Source organism: Danio rerio, chromosome 20 (genome assembly GCF_049306965.1).
Source record: "Danio rerio strain Tuebingen ecotype United States chromosome 20, GRCz12tu, whole genome shotgun sequence".
NCBI classification, from domain to species: domain Eukaryota; kingdom Metazoa; phylum Chordata; class Actinopteri; order Cypriniformes; family Danionidae; genus Danio; species Danio rerio.
In genome coordinates this window covers 27,492,325-27,507,061 of record NC_133195.1, presented here as the reverse complement: position 1 = coordinate 27,507,061, position 14,737 = coordinate 27,492,325, and the positions used below count along the sequence as shown (strand labels likewise).

Below are 14,737 nucleotides of genomic sequence, written 5' to 3'. Positions count from 1 at the left end.
AATATTATGTACTGTCATTAAAGTAAGTTATTTAAAGCATTATGTTTAAAAATTAGTTAAAAATATTTTATTCATATGGTTTAAAAATTCTTAATATACATTGTTCACAACTCAATACCAGGTATAATGAGTGAGGGAGAGAGCAGGTGGTTACATTGCATTATGGTCCCTTTACATTAATAAACCTGACACATGGAGTCAGTCAACTGCACAAACACCCAAGCAACCATGTGTCCATCATTGCTTTAAACCATAACCCTCTTACTGTAGTTAGTTAATTACAAAGTCTCACAATATTATGACCGACGCAAGCAGATGTTCAACAGACGCCTTTTAGTGCAGTAGGTTTTAGTTCTGCCCTTTCCTTACGCTCACAATCCCTCCAATAACCAGCGCAAGAGTAATCACATCTGGTTAATCTGCTTCTCCTCTGTTGGAGTGTGTTATGCTGGAGGTAAACCACAACACATTTATTCAGCAGAACCACTGTTTACAGACTCCTGATTAAAGGGTGAGAGCTGGAGGTGAATAGTGTAAAAAATAAAAGTTATCACCATGCTTCTTCAGTTGATTGATTATATTATATACTGCAAACTTTTTTTGTATAACATGTGTTATAAAATTTTGTTTAAATATGATAAATTAGGCATTATTATATTAATTATGTTCTAATTTGCTTACATTTCTAGCACAAAAACCTGAACACTGGATGTCAGGAAGTCAGGTTCAAAATGTTGGTTTTATTTGTTTTTACACACAATATTTTAAGAAATCTACTTTTATAAAACTGTAATTCAGAAAATGGATTTGTTTTTTTGTTAAAATACAAGTATAGTATGAACATATCCCTCCATTTAAATAAATTAATTTGTCCTGAGATGATTTATGGCATTGTACGAGAAAAAAACAACTAATTTAAAAATGTGAATTGTAATTTAGGTAAATGTTTTGAAATCTAGATACAAATTGCGAATAGATAACAAACAGCAGTGTAAGAAGAAACAGAAGTGTATTTTTGGGTGTTTTCTTTACATTATGCTTAAAACAACTCTTTATTAATAGGCAAAAAGTCCAAGGTGCGTTGTATGTTTCTGTCTTGATGCTAACAGCTAAGCTGGCCATTTCTGAACCTCTTGGTTTCCTTTAACACCATTTGTGATTTTCCATCTCTCTCAGGTCATAAAGGCTATAGAGGAGGGATATCGTCTTCCCGCCCCCATGGACTGCCCTCCTGGCCTCCATCAGCTCATGCTGGACTGCTGGCAGAAAGACAGAGCCGATCGGCCCAAATTTGACCAGATTGTAGGCATCTTGGATAAAATGATCCGCAACCCTAACACCTTAAAAACGCCAATGGGAACGTGTTTACGGTGAGGATGCACATTCAATTTTTTTGCTTACATTTTTATAAGCAATTTGGTAGATTCTGATACAGATTTCCATTCGTCTCTCTCTCTCTCTCTCTCTCTCTCTCTCTCTATAATATATAAATAAATATAAAATAAAAAACAAACTAAATAATTTGGCATTTGCACGTAAAACAAAATTCTGTATTTTTTTTACTTTTAATATTTCTAACTTCAGGAACAGGAGTTTCTGCCATTGAGTTTTTCTAAATACAACCAAAATTCTTAAATAGGATCCAATCAGCAGGTGCTAGTGATGAATGTTATTGAAACTGAACCAAAACAGAGAAGCACCACCTACATCCACTGCCCATTTGTCAGGACATAGCGCAGGTCTTTCATCACAAAACTGAAGATATATAAAAAAATAAATGCAATTAAAAAACTAAATATATAATATATCTTATTTAGCATATTAGGTAGTCTACTATGTTAGGTGCACAATCTGACACAACAACTATGACACAAATCATAAAAATAAAGCAATAAAGCTTCTTCATTTTGGTCTCTTGTTAGGACAAGATCTGAAACCAATCTAAAACAGTAGGGATTAAGCTAAAGGAAGGTTGTATAATTCTTTTTTTTACCCACAATCTTACTTTCTCAAGTTTCACTTCCCAGAGCATCTGACATCATGCACCTCACACATAGGACATGTGGTAAGGCTTCAGTGTCAATGCTTTACGGTGGACATAGCTGAAGTTGGGGCTGATGCGATTGTCATAGTAACGTCAGCCAATGACATTATGATCGGCTACTGCCTGAGCTGAGGTATTTGCATAAAGCAATCTGATTGGCTGACACTTCTGCTAATGCTTGAAAAGTGAGAAATGTCTAACTTCTGCAGCAAGCAGTGTCGCTGAAGCAGTGCCAACGGACCCACAATTCAGTTCGGCAATGCTTGACGTCACCCATTAAATGTGAATGGGGCGTAATACACCTAAAACTAGTCAATGGCAGGAAAGGGCTTTCTCTCGTTATCTGCAGGAAAAAGTAAAACAAAATATTTTATCGATTTGGTGCACGTCATAATACCAGCCATACATGTAAAGCACAAATAATGTCCTTCAATTCGGGCACGTCCAGCGGCTGTCATCCTTGAAACGCCCAATTCGTGGCACAGGATGTCTAATCTCATCTTTGCATTGACTTCACGTGTAAATCAGTCACGCTTCATCCACTTCTGCTAACTGCATAGGCTGCAAAACAATTCTCCCCTTCTATGTAATGTAATGATTGTGAGGGCGCAGGTGAGACATCATTTTTCAAGAGAGACTCAAATACATTCTGTGTTCTGCGTTTGCAATGTCTATAAGTCACTTAAAACAATAAATTGCCAACTGAAATAAATATGATTTGATTATATGTTTTGGAATTGAATGTTTTATGAGATTATTTACATTTTTTTGCCATTGTTTTGCGTTAAAATTAAGAATTCTGCAAGATCGCAGCTTTTTGTTGATTTTGCGTTGGATTCAACTATAGATGTGCCATGTATAGTACACTGCAATTTGTGTTTACACTAGCTTTAGCTATTTTTCACAGATGAAATTAACATGTATTCTGCAACTTTTGGAAACATATAAACCTCAAACTCGGTTCTGGAAAGCTGGTGTCCTGTAGATTTTAGCTCCAACTTTCTTCAACACACCTGGACAGATTTTTTTAGAAAGCCTAGTTAGTGCTTGATTAGCTAACCCAGGTATGTCTGATTGGGGTTGAAGCTAAAATCTTCAGGACACTACAGCGCCAGTAATGAGATTGAGAACCCCTGCTCGAAGCGATAACCTAAAGATGATTTATATTAAACTGTCCAAACACAAAAGTCTAATATTCGTAAAATAGTATTATTTAATGTGGGAAAACATCATGGTATCACAAAAGTATGAAATGGACAATATTTGTTAATTTTGTTAAAGTCTGCACAAAGTATCAGAATTTTGTATTTCTTTTTATACTGTCAGCACTTTTCTCAACGGAAAATTATACCGTTCATGCACCAGCTTTATTTTTATGATGCATGGAAGACGCTTGTTATGTTTTATACTCCTGCACCTCACTGCAACATCTCTGAGCCCTTTTATGTGTTCACAAGTAAATTTGCGAACAGTTCCATCTGTCCGGCTTTTGATTTATCCGCTAGGGTTTACTGATGAAAGATAAATCCCGGGGAATCAATAAAGCGAAACAGCCTCCATGCCTTTATGTTCGATAACAAGGACTTTAAATCAATTGTCATAATGAGTGTTTGAGACTTTAAAGCCTTGAGGGAATTTCAGCCCTCGGTGTGGTATTAGCGAGAGGAAGTGTGTTTACAATCATAACAGGATCTGCGTCTCACACTAAAGAGATGACCTTTAAAACTTTTGGAAGAATCCTGTAGTTCATCTAAACTCCCTTAATCATTCCTGTGACAAGTAATGCAAAGCAAGCAGTTCATTTAGTCAGTACAAATGTGAACGTAATAAGCCTAGTCTCATTGACTGTAATTCATGTTAGATAGGTCTGGCGCCATACCAATCTGAGTTACAATTCATTATTAGCTATACAACTGCAAAAAAAAAATATCATGTCATTGTACATCTCATACCCAATTAAAATGGATATTAAATTAACAAATAAAATTATGGCAGGCAGCTTTCTAATATTGCTCAATTAAGTCAATGTAGTTTTCAGCTATGAGTCGTTCATTTTAATTGAATTAGACAACTAATTACATGCAGTGAAACAAACAAAAACAACACAAGGATGCTATCTATCTAAGCATGTATGTAGCTGTTGTTGGCATGCATAATTAAAATGTACTGTCAGATGTCAAATTACAATTAGAAATGTATGATTAAATGATAGATAGTATTTTACATTTAACTATAAAATAGAATTTTTAGTCAATATAGTATCTATTTTTTATCTAAATAATGCCGCAGTCACACTAGAGTTTGAGCTTGCTGAATTCTGTAGTACGGCTCTGCGAAAAGGGGCGGGATTAAACAAGATGAGCGATTGGTTCATATTTAAAATTTCTGTCCAGAGAGGTCATGTTTTGATCCTCGCGCAGTCAAGTAATACAATTTCTCAGGTCAGAGTTCACCAAGCTTGAACTTTGCAACCCAGCGAGACGCGAAATTTGTCGCACAAGCTTGCGTTTCCGGTCTAAAGCATTCACGTATGTATGAATGGAAGTCTATAGGGAGAAAAGTGCAGTGCGACCGCAGCTTTATTAATCATTTCAGCAATTAGTTTTATTGATTTTTATTGAAATTGATAATTACTACATACATTTTCTAAATACAAATGTTAATATTTGGGATCCTCCGATCGATCGGAAAATCGGTATTGGCCGATAGTTACATTTTATGACTCAATTGGTCCTTGCCGATCTGCCCAATCTGGTGAACCGATTGCAAGTGTTTGTACATGAGTTTAAAAGCAGAGGAAGACACACGCCTGCTGCTGTATATTATGCATAGCCTACAGCAGCCACAGCAGTAGGTGAATGATCCTTGGGGGCATGAGCTATTGCTGCACTCATGTCACAGTATAGATAAAATATGTACAGATGCGTTACGTTCTCTGTTTACAGTTTAATGACGTGACTTGTGCGGGTGATCGTCTCTTTGTTGCAAGTGAAGCCATTGTATTTTTTTTTATTGCATAAACCATCAGGAACAAAAATACAACACAATATAAAAGATAAAACATTAAAAACTGATACAACAATGGTAATATATATATATATATATATATATATATATATATATATATATATATATATATATATATATATATATATATATATATATATATTTATTTATTTATTATTTTTACATCATATTTACATTTTTATATAAATATATTTTTACATTTTAAGAATTGATTGGGGAATCAAAAAAAAGTGTTATAATAGTTGATATGCATCTTATATTTTTTGCTTTTTAATATTTTCACAGTAGATATAAAGAAGTCAAACTTGATACAAAAAAAAAAACTTATTCTGGGAGATGATTTAGCAAATGTCTGTTTGTGTATGTAAAATTTTGCCAATAAGATAAGGAGATTAATAATGCATTCAACAGTTTTGCTGGATTTGTTTTCATAATAAAAAAAAAAAATATATATATATATATATATATATATATATATATATATATATATATATATATATATATATATATATATATATATATATATATATATATATATTTATTTATTTATTTATATATTTATTTTTATGTAAAATAAGTTTTTCATTCATTCATTTTCTTGTCGGCTTAGTCCCTTTATTAATCCGGGGTCGCCACAGCGGAATGAACTGCCAACTTATCCAGCAAGTTTTTACACAGCGGATGCCCTTCCAGCTGCAACCCATCTCTGGGAAACATCAACACACATATTCACTCATACACTATGGACAATTTAGCCTACCCAATTCACCTGTACCACATGTCTTTGGACTGTGGGGGAAACCGGAGCACCCGGAGGAAACCCACGCGAAGGCAGGGAGAACATGCTAACTCCACACAGAAACGCCAACTGAAACGAGGTTCGAACCAGCGACCTTCTTGCTGTAAGGCGACAGCACTACCTACTGCGCCACTGCCTCGCCCTTAAAAATAAGTTTTGTTATTTTAAATATATATTTGGCTAGATCCTTCCAGAAATTGTTTACAACATGGCATTCAAAAAATAAATGACAAAGGCTCTCTTTATCTGCATTACAGAAACTACAGATGTCCTCCATTCCAATGTACTTTGATAATACTGATTTCACTGGGTAAACTGTAGTATTTTAAAATGTTTTTCCTTAATTTTATTATTAATAGTGTATTTAAAGAGTGCAGCCATCGTTTATGTTTTGAGCTGCTGTGGTGCGAGCAGAATGATTGCTCCTGTCTAGTGTCTCATCCAACCTTATGACCTCTCCTGGAAGTTCCGCAAGTCTCCTGCATAATCAAATCGGTTCCATGATCACCAAAAATATGTTAAAACACCCAGAAATCATGGCGACAAGAGTGAATGTGTCACGATCCGGTAAAGGAAAACAGGAGCAAGGACCCAAGCGCAGAGTGAAGTAGGATTTATTAATTAAAAAATAAAATAAAAGGCAAAATAAACAACCCCGAGGGGGAAAACACTTCTACAACAAACAATAAATCAAACAAACAAACTTGACTGGGCAGGCACGACAAGGCAGGACTGGACACAGCAAGACAGGTAAATATCGACAACATATGATGACGAACTCGCAAAGGACTGAAAACATGAGGGGGATTATAAAGCAAAAAGTAAATGACACACAGGTGAACATGACAAACTAATAATGGGTTAACAAGGAGGGTGGGACTAGACAATAGACGGGAGAGCGCATGACACAGAGAGACAATACAAGCCATGCGCTCACATAACACAACACTGAAGCACACGACAAAAGCACGTGACCACAATGTAAACACCGAGCCACGTGCTTTGACAAAAGACGCAAGACACGAGCACACGATGAATGAAAACTCACCATGCGCTCACATATGCAGCATGCATGCTTCATCCCAGCGCCGACCAAAACCGAAACCAACAAGACTGAGACGCTGGGAATGAAACACCATGCTGCTGACAGACGAAAACACAAACACGAGTACAAGAGCGCACGCGTCTGAGGGACGCAGAGCGCGCACGCGGCTGCGTCAAGCAGGAGCGCGCACACTTTGCGTACACCCACGACGGCGCGCGCGCACACAGAGACAGAAACAGGACCAGACACGAGTAGTGTCAGAGATCTGCCGCCAAAACAAGAATTTACAAGATCAGAGTGGCAGAACCCTGACACTACCCCCCCCCCCCAAAAGGGACGCCACCTGGCGTCCCTAAAGGGAACATCCAACAAGGTACAAGACAGACAAGAAACACCACAAGACAACAAAACAGGCAACATCAACAAACACAAGACAGGGAGGTGAACAGGCAAGACATGAAGGGGGGGAGGGAGGGGAGCCAAGTCAGACCCAACAAGACAAACAAGGGAGGGATGGGAGGGCAAAACCAGGGAGGATCAGGAGGGACAGTCCAGGACAGGTGCAATGGATCAGGGACCCCGGCAGGGAACCAGGGTGGAGCCGGAGGATCAGTCCAGGGTGGCAGAGGCATGCTCCAAGGTGGAGCAGGAGGGACAACCCAAGGAGGATCGGCCTGGGATAGCAAGGCAGGAGGCCTGTAGGGAGCTGGCCGGGATGAAGGCCTGTGGGGAGCCGGCTGGTCTAGAGGCGACTTAACTAAAGCCGGCGGGACTGAAGACCAGAGGGGAGCCGGCGGGGCTGAAGACCAGAGGGGAGCCGGCAGGGCTGAAGACCAGAGGGGAGCGGGCAGGGCTGAAGACCAGAGGGGAGCCGGAGGGGGCTGAAGACAAGAGGGGAGCCGGAGGGGCTGAAGACCAGAGGGGAGCCGGAGGGGCTAGGAGCCGGGCTGGGGCCGGCTGGGCAAGACGTCTGGGGTGCGCCGGCAGGGCAAGACGTCTGGTTGGGGCCGGCAGGGAAAAGAGCCGGGCTGGGGCCGGCAGGGCAAGACGTCTGGTTGGTGCCGGCAGGGCAAGGAACCGGGCTGGGGCCGGCAGGGCTTGACGTCTGGGTGGTGCCGGCAGGGAAAGGAGCTGGGCTGAAGCCGGCAGGGCAAGACGTCTGGGTGGCGCCGGCAGGGCAAGACGTCTGGGTGGCGCCGGGAGAGCAAGACGTCTAGGTGGCGCCGGCAGGGCAAGACGTCTGGGTGGCGCCAGCAGGGCAAGGAGCCGGGCTGGGGCCGGCTGGGCAAGACGTCTGGGTGGCACCGGCAGGGCAAGGAGCCAGACTGGGACCGGCACTGAGCTGCATTCAGGGGCTGGAGCCGACACTGGAGGGCGCTCAGGGGCTGGAGCCGACACTGGAGGGCGCTTAGGGGCTGGAGCCGACACTGGAGGGCGCTCTGGGGCTGGAGCCGACACTGGAGGGCGCTCTGGGGCTGGAGCCGACACTGGAGGGCGCTCTGGGGCTGGAGCCGACACTGGAGGGCGCTCTGGGGCTGGAGCCGACACTGGAGGGCGCTCTGGGGCTGGAGCCGACACTGGAGGGCGCTCTGGGGCTGGAGCCGACACTGGAGGGCGCTCTGGGGCTGGAGCCGACACTGGAGGGCGCTCTGGGGCTGGAGCCGACACTGGAGGGCGCTCTGGGGCTGGAGCCGACACTGGAGGGCGCTCTGGGGCTGGAGCCGACACTGCAGCAGAGGTCTTCCTTTTTAACCTCCGCTTCTGAGTGCGGGTCAGCCCTTGAGGGCTGGACATGGGCTGGGAGGCGGTGCTGGTGGTGGTGCAAGGGATCCTCTCCTCCTGAAGAATCACTCTCTCCTTTAGCTGCAGAGCAGAGGGCAACAGAGAGCTGGGATTGGGATGTTCGCTATAAGCAGCCTGATGAACCAAATGCTCCACAAACTGATGGTAAGATAGCCCTCCCAATTTCAGCATCTGCTGGATATTGAGGGGCTTGTCGAGGGCATAGTTAAGGAGGTTCACCAGGGCTTGATCATTAAACCCCAGCCCCTCTGCTGCCACACAAAATTTAGCCGCAAAACTTTCCACCTTCATGCCACGTTGCCGCAGCGACTGCAGACTGATGAGCTGCAGTATGCGGCTGGAGAAGGGGCTGTCTTCACTCTGCTGGGTCCTCATTTTTGGCGAGTTCGTACTGTCACGATCCGGTAAAGGAAAACAGGAGCAAGGACCCAAGCGCAGAGTGAAGTAGGATTTATTAATTAAAAAATAAAATAAAAGGCAAAATAAACAACCCCGAGGGGGAAAACACTTCTACAACAAACAATAAATCAAACAAACAAACTTGACTGGGCAGGCACGACAAGGCAGGACTGGACACAGCAAGACAGGTAAATATCGACAACATATGATGACGAACTCGCAAAGGACTGAAAACATGAGGGGGATTATAAAGCAAAAAGTAAATGACACACAGGTGAACATGACAAACTAATAATGGGTTAACAAGGAGGGTGGGACTAGACAATAGACGGGAGAGCGCATGACACAGAGAGACAATACAAGCCATGCGCTCACATAACACAACACTGAAGCACACGACAAAAGCACGTGACCACAATGTAAACACCGAGCCACGTGCTTTGACAAAAGACGCAAGACACGAGCACACGATGAATGAAAACTCACCATGCGCTCACATATGCAGCATGCATGCTTCATCCCAGCGCCGACCAAAACCGAAACCAACAAGACTGAGACGCTGGGAATGAAACACCATGCTGCTGACAGACGAAAACACAAACACGAGTACAAGAGCGCACGCGTCTGAGGGACGCAGAGCGCGCACGCGGCTGCGTCAAGCAGGAGCGCGCACACTTTGCGTACACCCACGACGGCGCGCGCGCACACAGAGACAGAAACAGGACCAGACACGAGTAGTGTCAGAGATCTGCCGCCAAAACAAGAATTTACAAGATCAGAGTGGCAGAACCCTGACAGAATGAGCCTGAGAACAGGTCGGGAGAGGCACAGTTCTAAGCATTACATTTGTTAGGTTAAATGAATAGAGCAGTAAATCCCTCCTTCTCTCATTGAGAGATCAGTTGTCAATCGTAGGTTACAAGCAAAATATTTGAATGGTCTTGCATGTATTTAGGCCTTTCGACATATAACAACCAAATTTTATTTTTTAATTTTTTTTTTTTTTACAATATTGCAAGTTCACTAAAAGTTGGCTGGAATTATTAGATTATAAATTAATAATATAACTACTTTTAATATACTTATTGCAATAAACAGTAGTTTAAAGGCCTATTTTCTAACAATAAAGAAGTTTCTTTGGCGGTTCATTCCACTGTGGCGACCCCTGATAAATAAAGGACTAAGCCGAAGTAAAATCAATGAAGCTGCTTCTAGCCATGATATTTTCAAACCTAAATGGTTATAAGAGACGTATTTAACGTATTATATGCAGCATCTTCTATCAAGGTTCATACTTGGAGGAAAAATGTGCTTAATGCCTTATAAAGCTTGAAGCATTAGACTCGGTACACGATATTTTCCGATCACCATGACACAGAATAGGTACTTGATGATATATATATATATATATATATATATATATATATATATATATATATATATATATATATATATATATATATATTTTTTTTTTTTTTTTTTTTTTTTTTATGTTAACTGAGTACAGTACTATATACCATTAGTAATGATACTGCACCTTCTATAGCTCTTATTTTTCTCTTTTTATAACATTTTGTTTATCTTCTTCTTCCTCAGACCCATAAGTCCACTACTTGACCAGAACACTCCAGATTTCACCTCTTTCCGATTGGTCAGCGAGTGGTTGGAAGCCATCAAGATGGAGAGATACATGGACAACTTCACAGCCGCCGGCTACAGCTCGCTTGAATCTGTGGCTCGAATGACTATCGAGTAAGAGCTCTGATCCCTCGCTCACACTGTCACGCTCCACAGAAATGCATGATCTTTCTAGGAGTCATTTCAGCCCTCAGCTCTCATTCACAATACCATCCTGACATTGCGCTGAATTTTAATCAGATCTCTTTGATTCATCGTGTTGTAGTTAATATGGCTTTTTCTCAGTTTCCTTTTTTGCTTTGCTAATGAAATAGCTCTCGGGCGCTTCATGCTCCATTGCTGTGATTTATGAACGTTGTGTTTCTGCTTTAGGGACGTAATGAGTTTGGGAATCTCCTTGGTGGGCCATCAGAAGAAGATCATGAGCAGTATACAGACTATGAGAGCGCAGATGTTGCATCTTCACGGGACGGGCGTTCAAGTGTGATGGGCATCCACAGCCCCTTCCCAGTTGGATGAAGCAGAAGTCTCCAGGACAGCACAGCAAAGTGTGTGACACAGCAAACAAAAATCGGAAAAACTAAACATTTCTCAAAAAAAAAAAAAAAAAATGTTCCACACCCTTCCGGTGAGATTAACCTTCCAGAACTGGCTGAACAGAATCATTCCTTTGTTTTGGCGAAGGATTTGGGTGAAGGTGCTGAAAACCAAGAGACGAGGACACAGATGAGGACAAAGAACACAGGCGGACAGACCTCCGGATGCTCTCAAGAACTCTTCACGTCACTGAGACGGAGCATTCCAGAGGATTTTTATGCTTTGTACGAACTGTCTTTATCGTCAAAAAAGATTGATTTGCTCATAGTTGCTATAGATTTCATTGATTTTGTTTTTTTTTTTTTTTAATATAAAATAAGCAAATCCGGTTCATAAGGAGTGAATTTGGAGATTTCGTTTGGTTTGTAATATCCACATTTAACCAATGTGGTGCGTTACTCTTCTACTCGATTGATTTTGTGTTAGCTTGTTTTCTCGGATTGTGTTACGGAACTGACAACAGGGTAAAACGTCTCATCTGGAGGGAAAGAGACAGAACCAGAGGCTGAAAGTCGACAGAGGACGTTTGTCTTCTCCAGCCAGCACTATTTACATGAAGCTCTCTCCAGACAGAAGATAAAGTCGACCCGACTTGTTTTTTTTTTTTTTTATATATATATCAAGCAGTAATATCCCACTGCTTGGTAATACGTGAAGCTCCTGAGGGTGGCTGGTTGTGTTTAAGAACAGCCCGAGCAGATGATTAGGTATATTTTATGATCTTACATTACAATTCAGATGTGAATTAGTACAAAGAGATTTGCTAACCACTTCAGGTGGAGCTTTTTTAAAATGTAAGAAGAACAATTACGGTGGCAATATTCTTTATAAGTTTATATTTACCACATGAATGGATTTATCAGTGCTGTTATTGAATGTGTCCTTTTTTAATATTGATATTATTTACCATAAACACGTTTCCACACAAACGGGGGGAAAACAATGTTCATTTCGGAAACAAAATCATTTGTTGGTTAAGTATCAGTTTCCTAGCCGGTTGCTGATTTTGAAATCATACAATGGTGTGGTGTAAAGGAGTAATACTGCCTTAAATCAAGTCAACTATTGCTCTTATTTTTAGGTACTTAGCTTCTTTGTGAGATTACGATTAAGTAGGGGAGAGACTGACCAACATGAGCAATAATTTGAGGTGCTGTATAGACTTTTACACACAGACTGCTTGGAAGTCAGAGGCAGTACTGTGAAATTTGATCAAAGAGAGTTGCTGAGTTTATATACTGTACGAGGATCTTGACGTTTTGGTGCATTTCTTCCACCTTTTTTTTTTTTGTGTGCTGAGCTCATAGATGAGATTTATGTTGGTGTTTTAGTGCCATAACAGCCTTCCACTCTCGACTGAATGTTTCGTTGACAATTAAATGTTACGCATTTTAAGGCCCTGAAATACTTACAACAAAGTCCGTTCTCCCTTTTTTTTTTTTTGCTTAAGTTAGAATTACCTGAGCAGATTTGCACCAGCTCTGCAATGCAGCACCCCAGACACGTCATACTTTTTTTTAAATAGCACTTTATACAGTAGATTGATTTAAAGGAAGCATCTTTATAGTATAAAAATAGTGCTTAGAATTATACTTCAATATTTACTATAAAGCATTATGGACATTTAACCTTGATGGATAGAGTAAATTAAACCAATACATCAAGTCACACCTTCTTATAATGTCATTTAAAGGCATTAACACGCCTTAAAATCCCCAAATGAATTTTGTTTTGGTATATATATATATATATATATATATATATATTTTTTTTTTTTTTTTTTTCCGATTTTGCTTTAAGTATATCAGAGCCTTAAGTGTTAAATAGTACTGTAGACCTTTTTAGACTTGATTTGCTGGGTTGCCACCATTTTATACTATTAATGTGTCACATTTAAACACGCTAAACACATTTTCATTATTCTGGGAAGCCAATGCCACTTTAACCACAACAGCCGTGCCAACGTGTGGCATTTTCCTTAAGTTGAAAGAAAGCCGTTGGAGCAAAGCATCGTTGGAGGATCAGCCAAACGTTTGGCGCTTCAAAAAAAGCCATGCCATCTCCATTGTGAACCCAGCTGGTTTGTGTGTGCGTCCCTCGCGGATCATATCGTGCCCTGGTTAGAGGCCCATCTCCAATCCGCTATCCTTCCATCCCGCTAACCTCAGCATTGAGCCCACGCCAGGCCTTTGAATTGAATGCGAGCGGAAAGGCTCTCGGTCAGCACAAACCTCCCGAGCTTCAGCAGTGGCTGCAGTCACTCGGATCAGCCTCCCCGCGCTCTGATCTCACACTCCGGCCTCCCGAGGGCCCCTCACAGGCCCTTACCCTCTCCGGGGCCCCTGTAGAGACAGCAATTTGAGCCAATTTGAGATTAACGCCTGGATTCAATCAATCCCACATTGAGGCCACCGTACGGGTCAATGACAAATCTGTCAATTTTTTTTCCTCCTTTTCTGCTTTGTGCCGTTTTGAACTTTTCTGGTTTGATAGTAGTGGAATTTTGGGTCAAGACAGTTTGTGCTGTGGATTGATTGAGTTCACGGTGCAGCAGGGTTTTAAAGACTTCTAGAAAGACAGTCGAAAGCCCACCCAGACAAAAGTGAAGTGGAATATTCCAAAGAGTTCAGCACTGTTGATTGTGTCAGAGTAATCACAAACCAGAGGACGATTTGTACATGTTCTAGCTGTAAAACTTGTATATTTTATTTATGATTGTTGTTTCTTTTTATTTTTCACTCAAGTACTCTGTAGTGAGCTCATTGAAAATGCACTATATTTTTCTATCTCACATGCAACCGATTCTCGTCACCCTCACTCTTTCAGTTGTACATAATTTCTCATGTAGGACCAAAGAGAGCTAATAGGTTTCCATTTTAGGAGATTTTTTTTTTCCTTTTCTCTTTTAGGTTGGAAAAAATGTACAGTACAAATGAATTGTTGATTTATTATTTATTTTTCTGTGACAAGAGTATGGAGAGTATTCATTGGTCAAAAAGTATTTTCCCCAGTTGAGAAACTGTATGGTCATTTACCTAGACAATTTCTTGTTACATAGACCATTTTTTTCTTTTGCTTTGTAACCTTTGTAATAGACTGTACATATATTTTTGGAAATATAATGCAATCTCTATAGATGTGTCTGTGCCTTCAATTTCTGTGTGTCTTGATTACAGTCACAATAGTATACATTATTCAATATTTTACACAATATTATACACCATTTTAAAATCAACTAAATACATTTTATGTTGAAGTCGATGTTCCTTACTAGAAAAGTCAGTTCTTATAAATACCTATCAGTTCTTACAAGTTTCACAAACTAATTTCGAGAGGAGCATGTGATAGGACTGACTACAGCTGATGCCTATCACTAATCACTAAC

General features: G+C 40.8%; 1 protein-coding gene across 9 annotated transcripts in view; it reads left to right on the top strand.

Moving 5' to 3' along the window:
• Window positions 1–14,487, top strand: part of epha7 (eph receptor A7) — a 145,591-nt gene extending 131,104 nt beyond the window's left edge. For 7 of the 9 annotated variants that reach the window (XM_021468469.3, XM_021468467.3, XM_073932828.1 and 4 more), the window contains exons 15-17: window positions 1,177–1,370; window positions 10,714–10,869; window positions 11,128–11,661. In XM_021468469.3, the coding sequence (XP_021324144.1) occupies window positions 1,177–1,370; window positions 10,714–10,869; window positions 11,128–11,242 (465 nt within the window). In that variant the 3' untranslated portion in view covers window positions 11,243–11,661. Of the gene's footprint in view, window positions 1–1,176; window positions 1,371–10,713; window positions 10,870–11,127 lie in introns of all 9 variants that reach the window. The other 2 variants (XM_021468468.2, NM_001044979.2) reach the window with 2 other exon arrangements.
• Window positions 14,488–14,737: the final 250 nt, after the last annotated feature.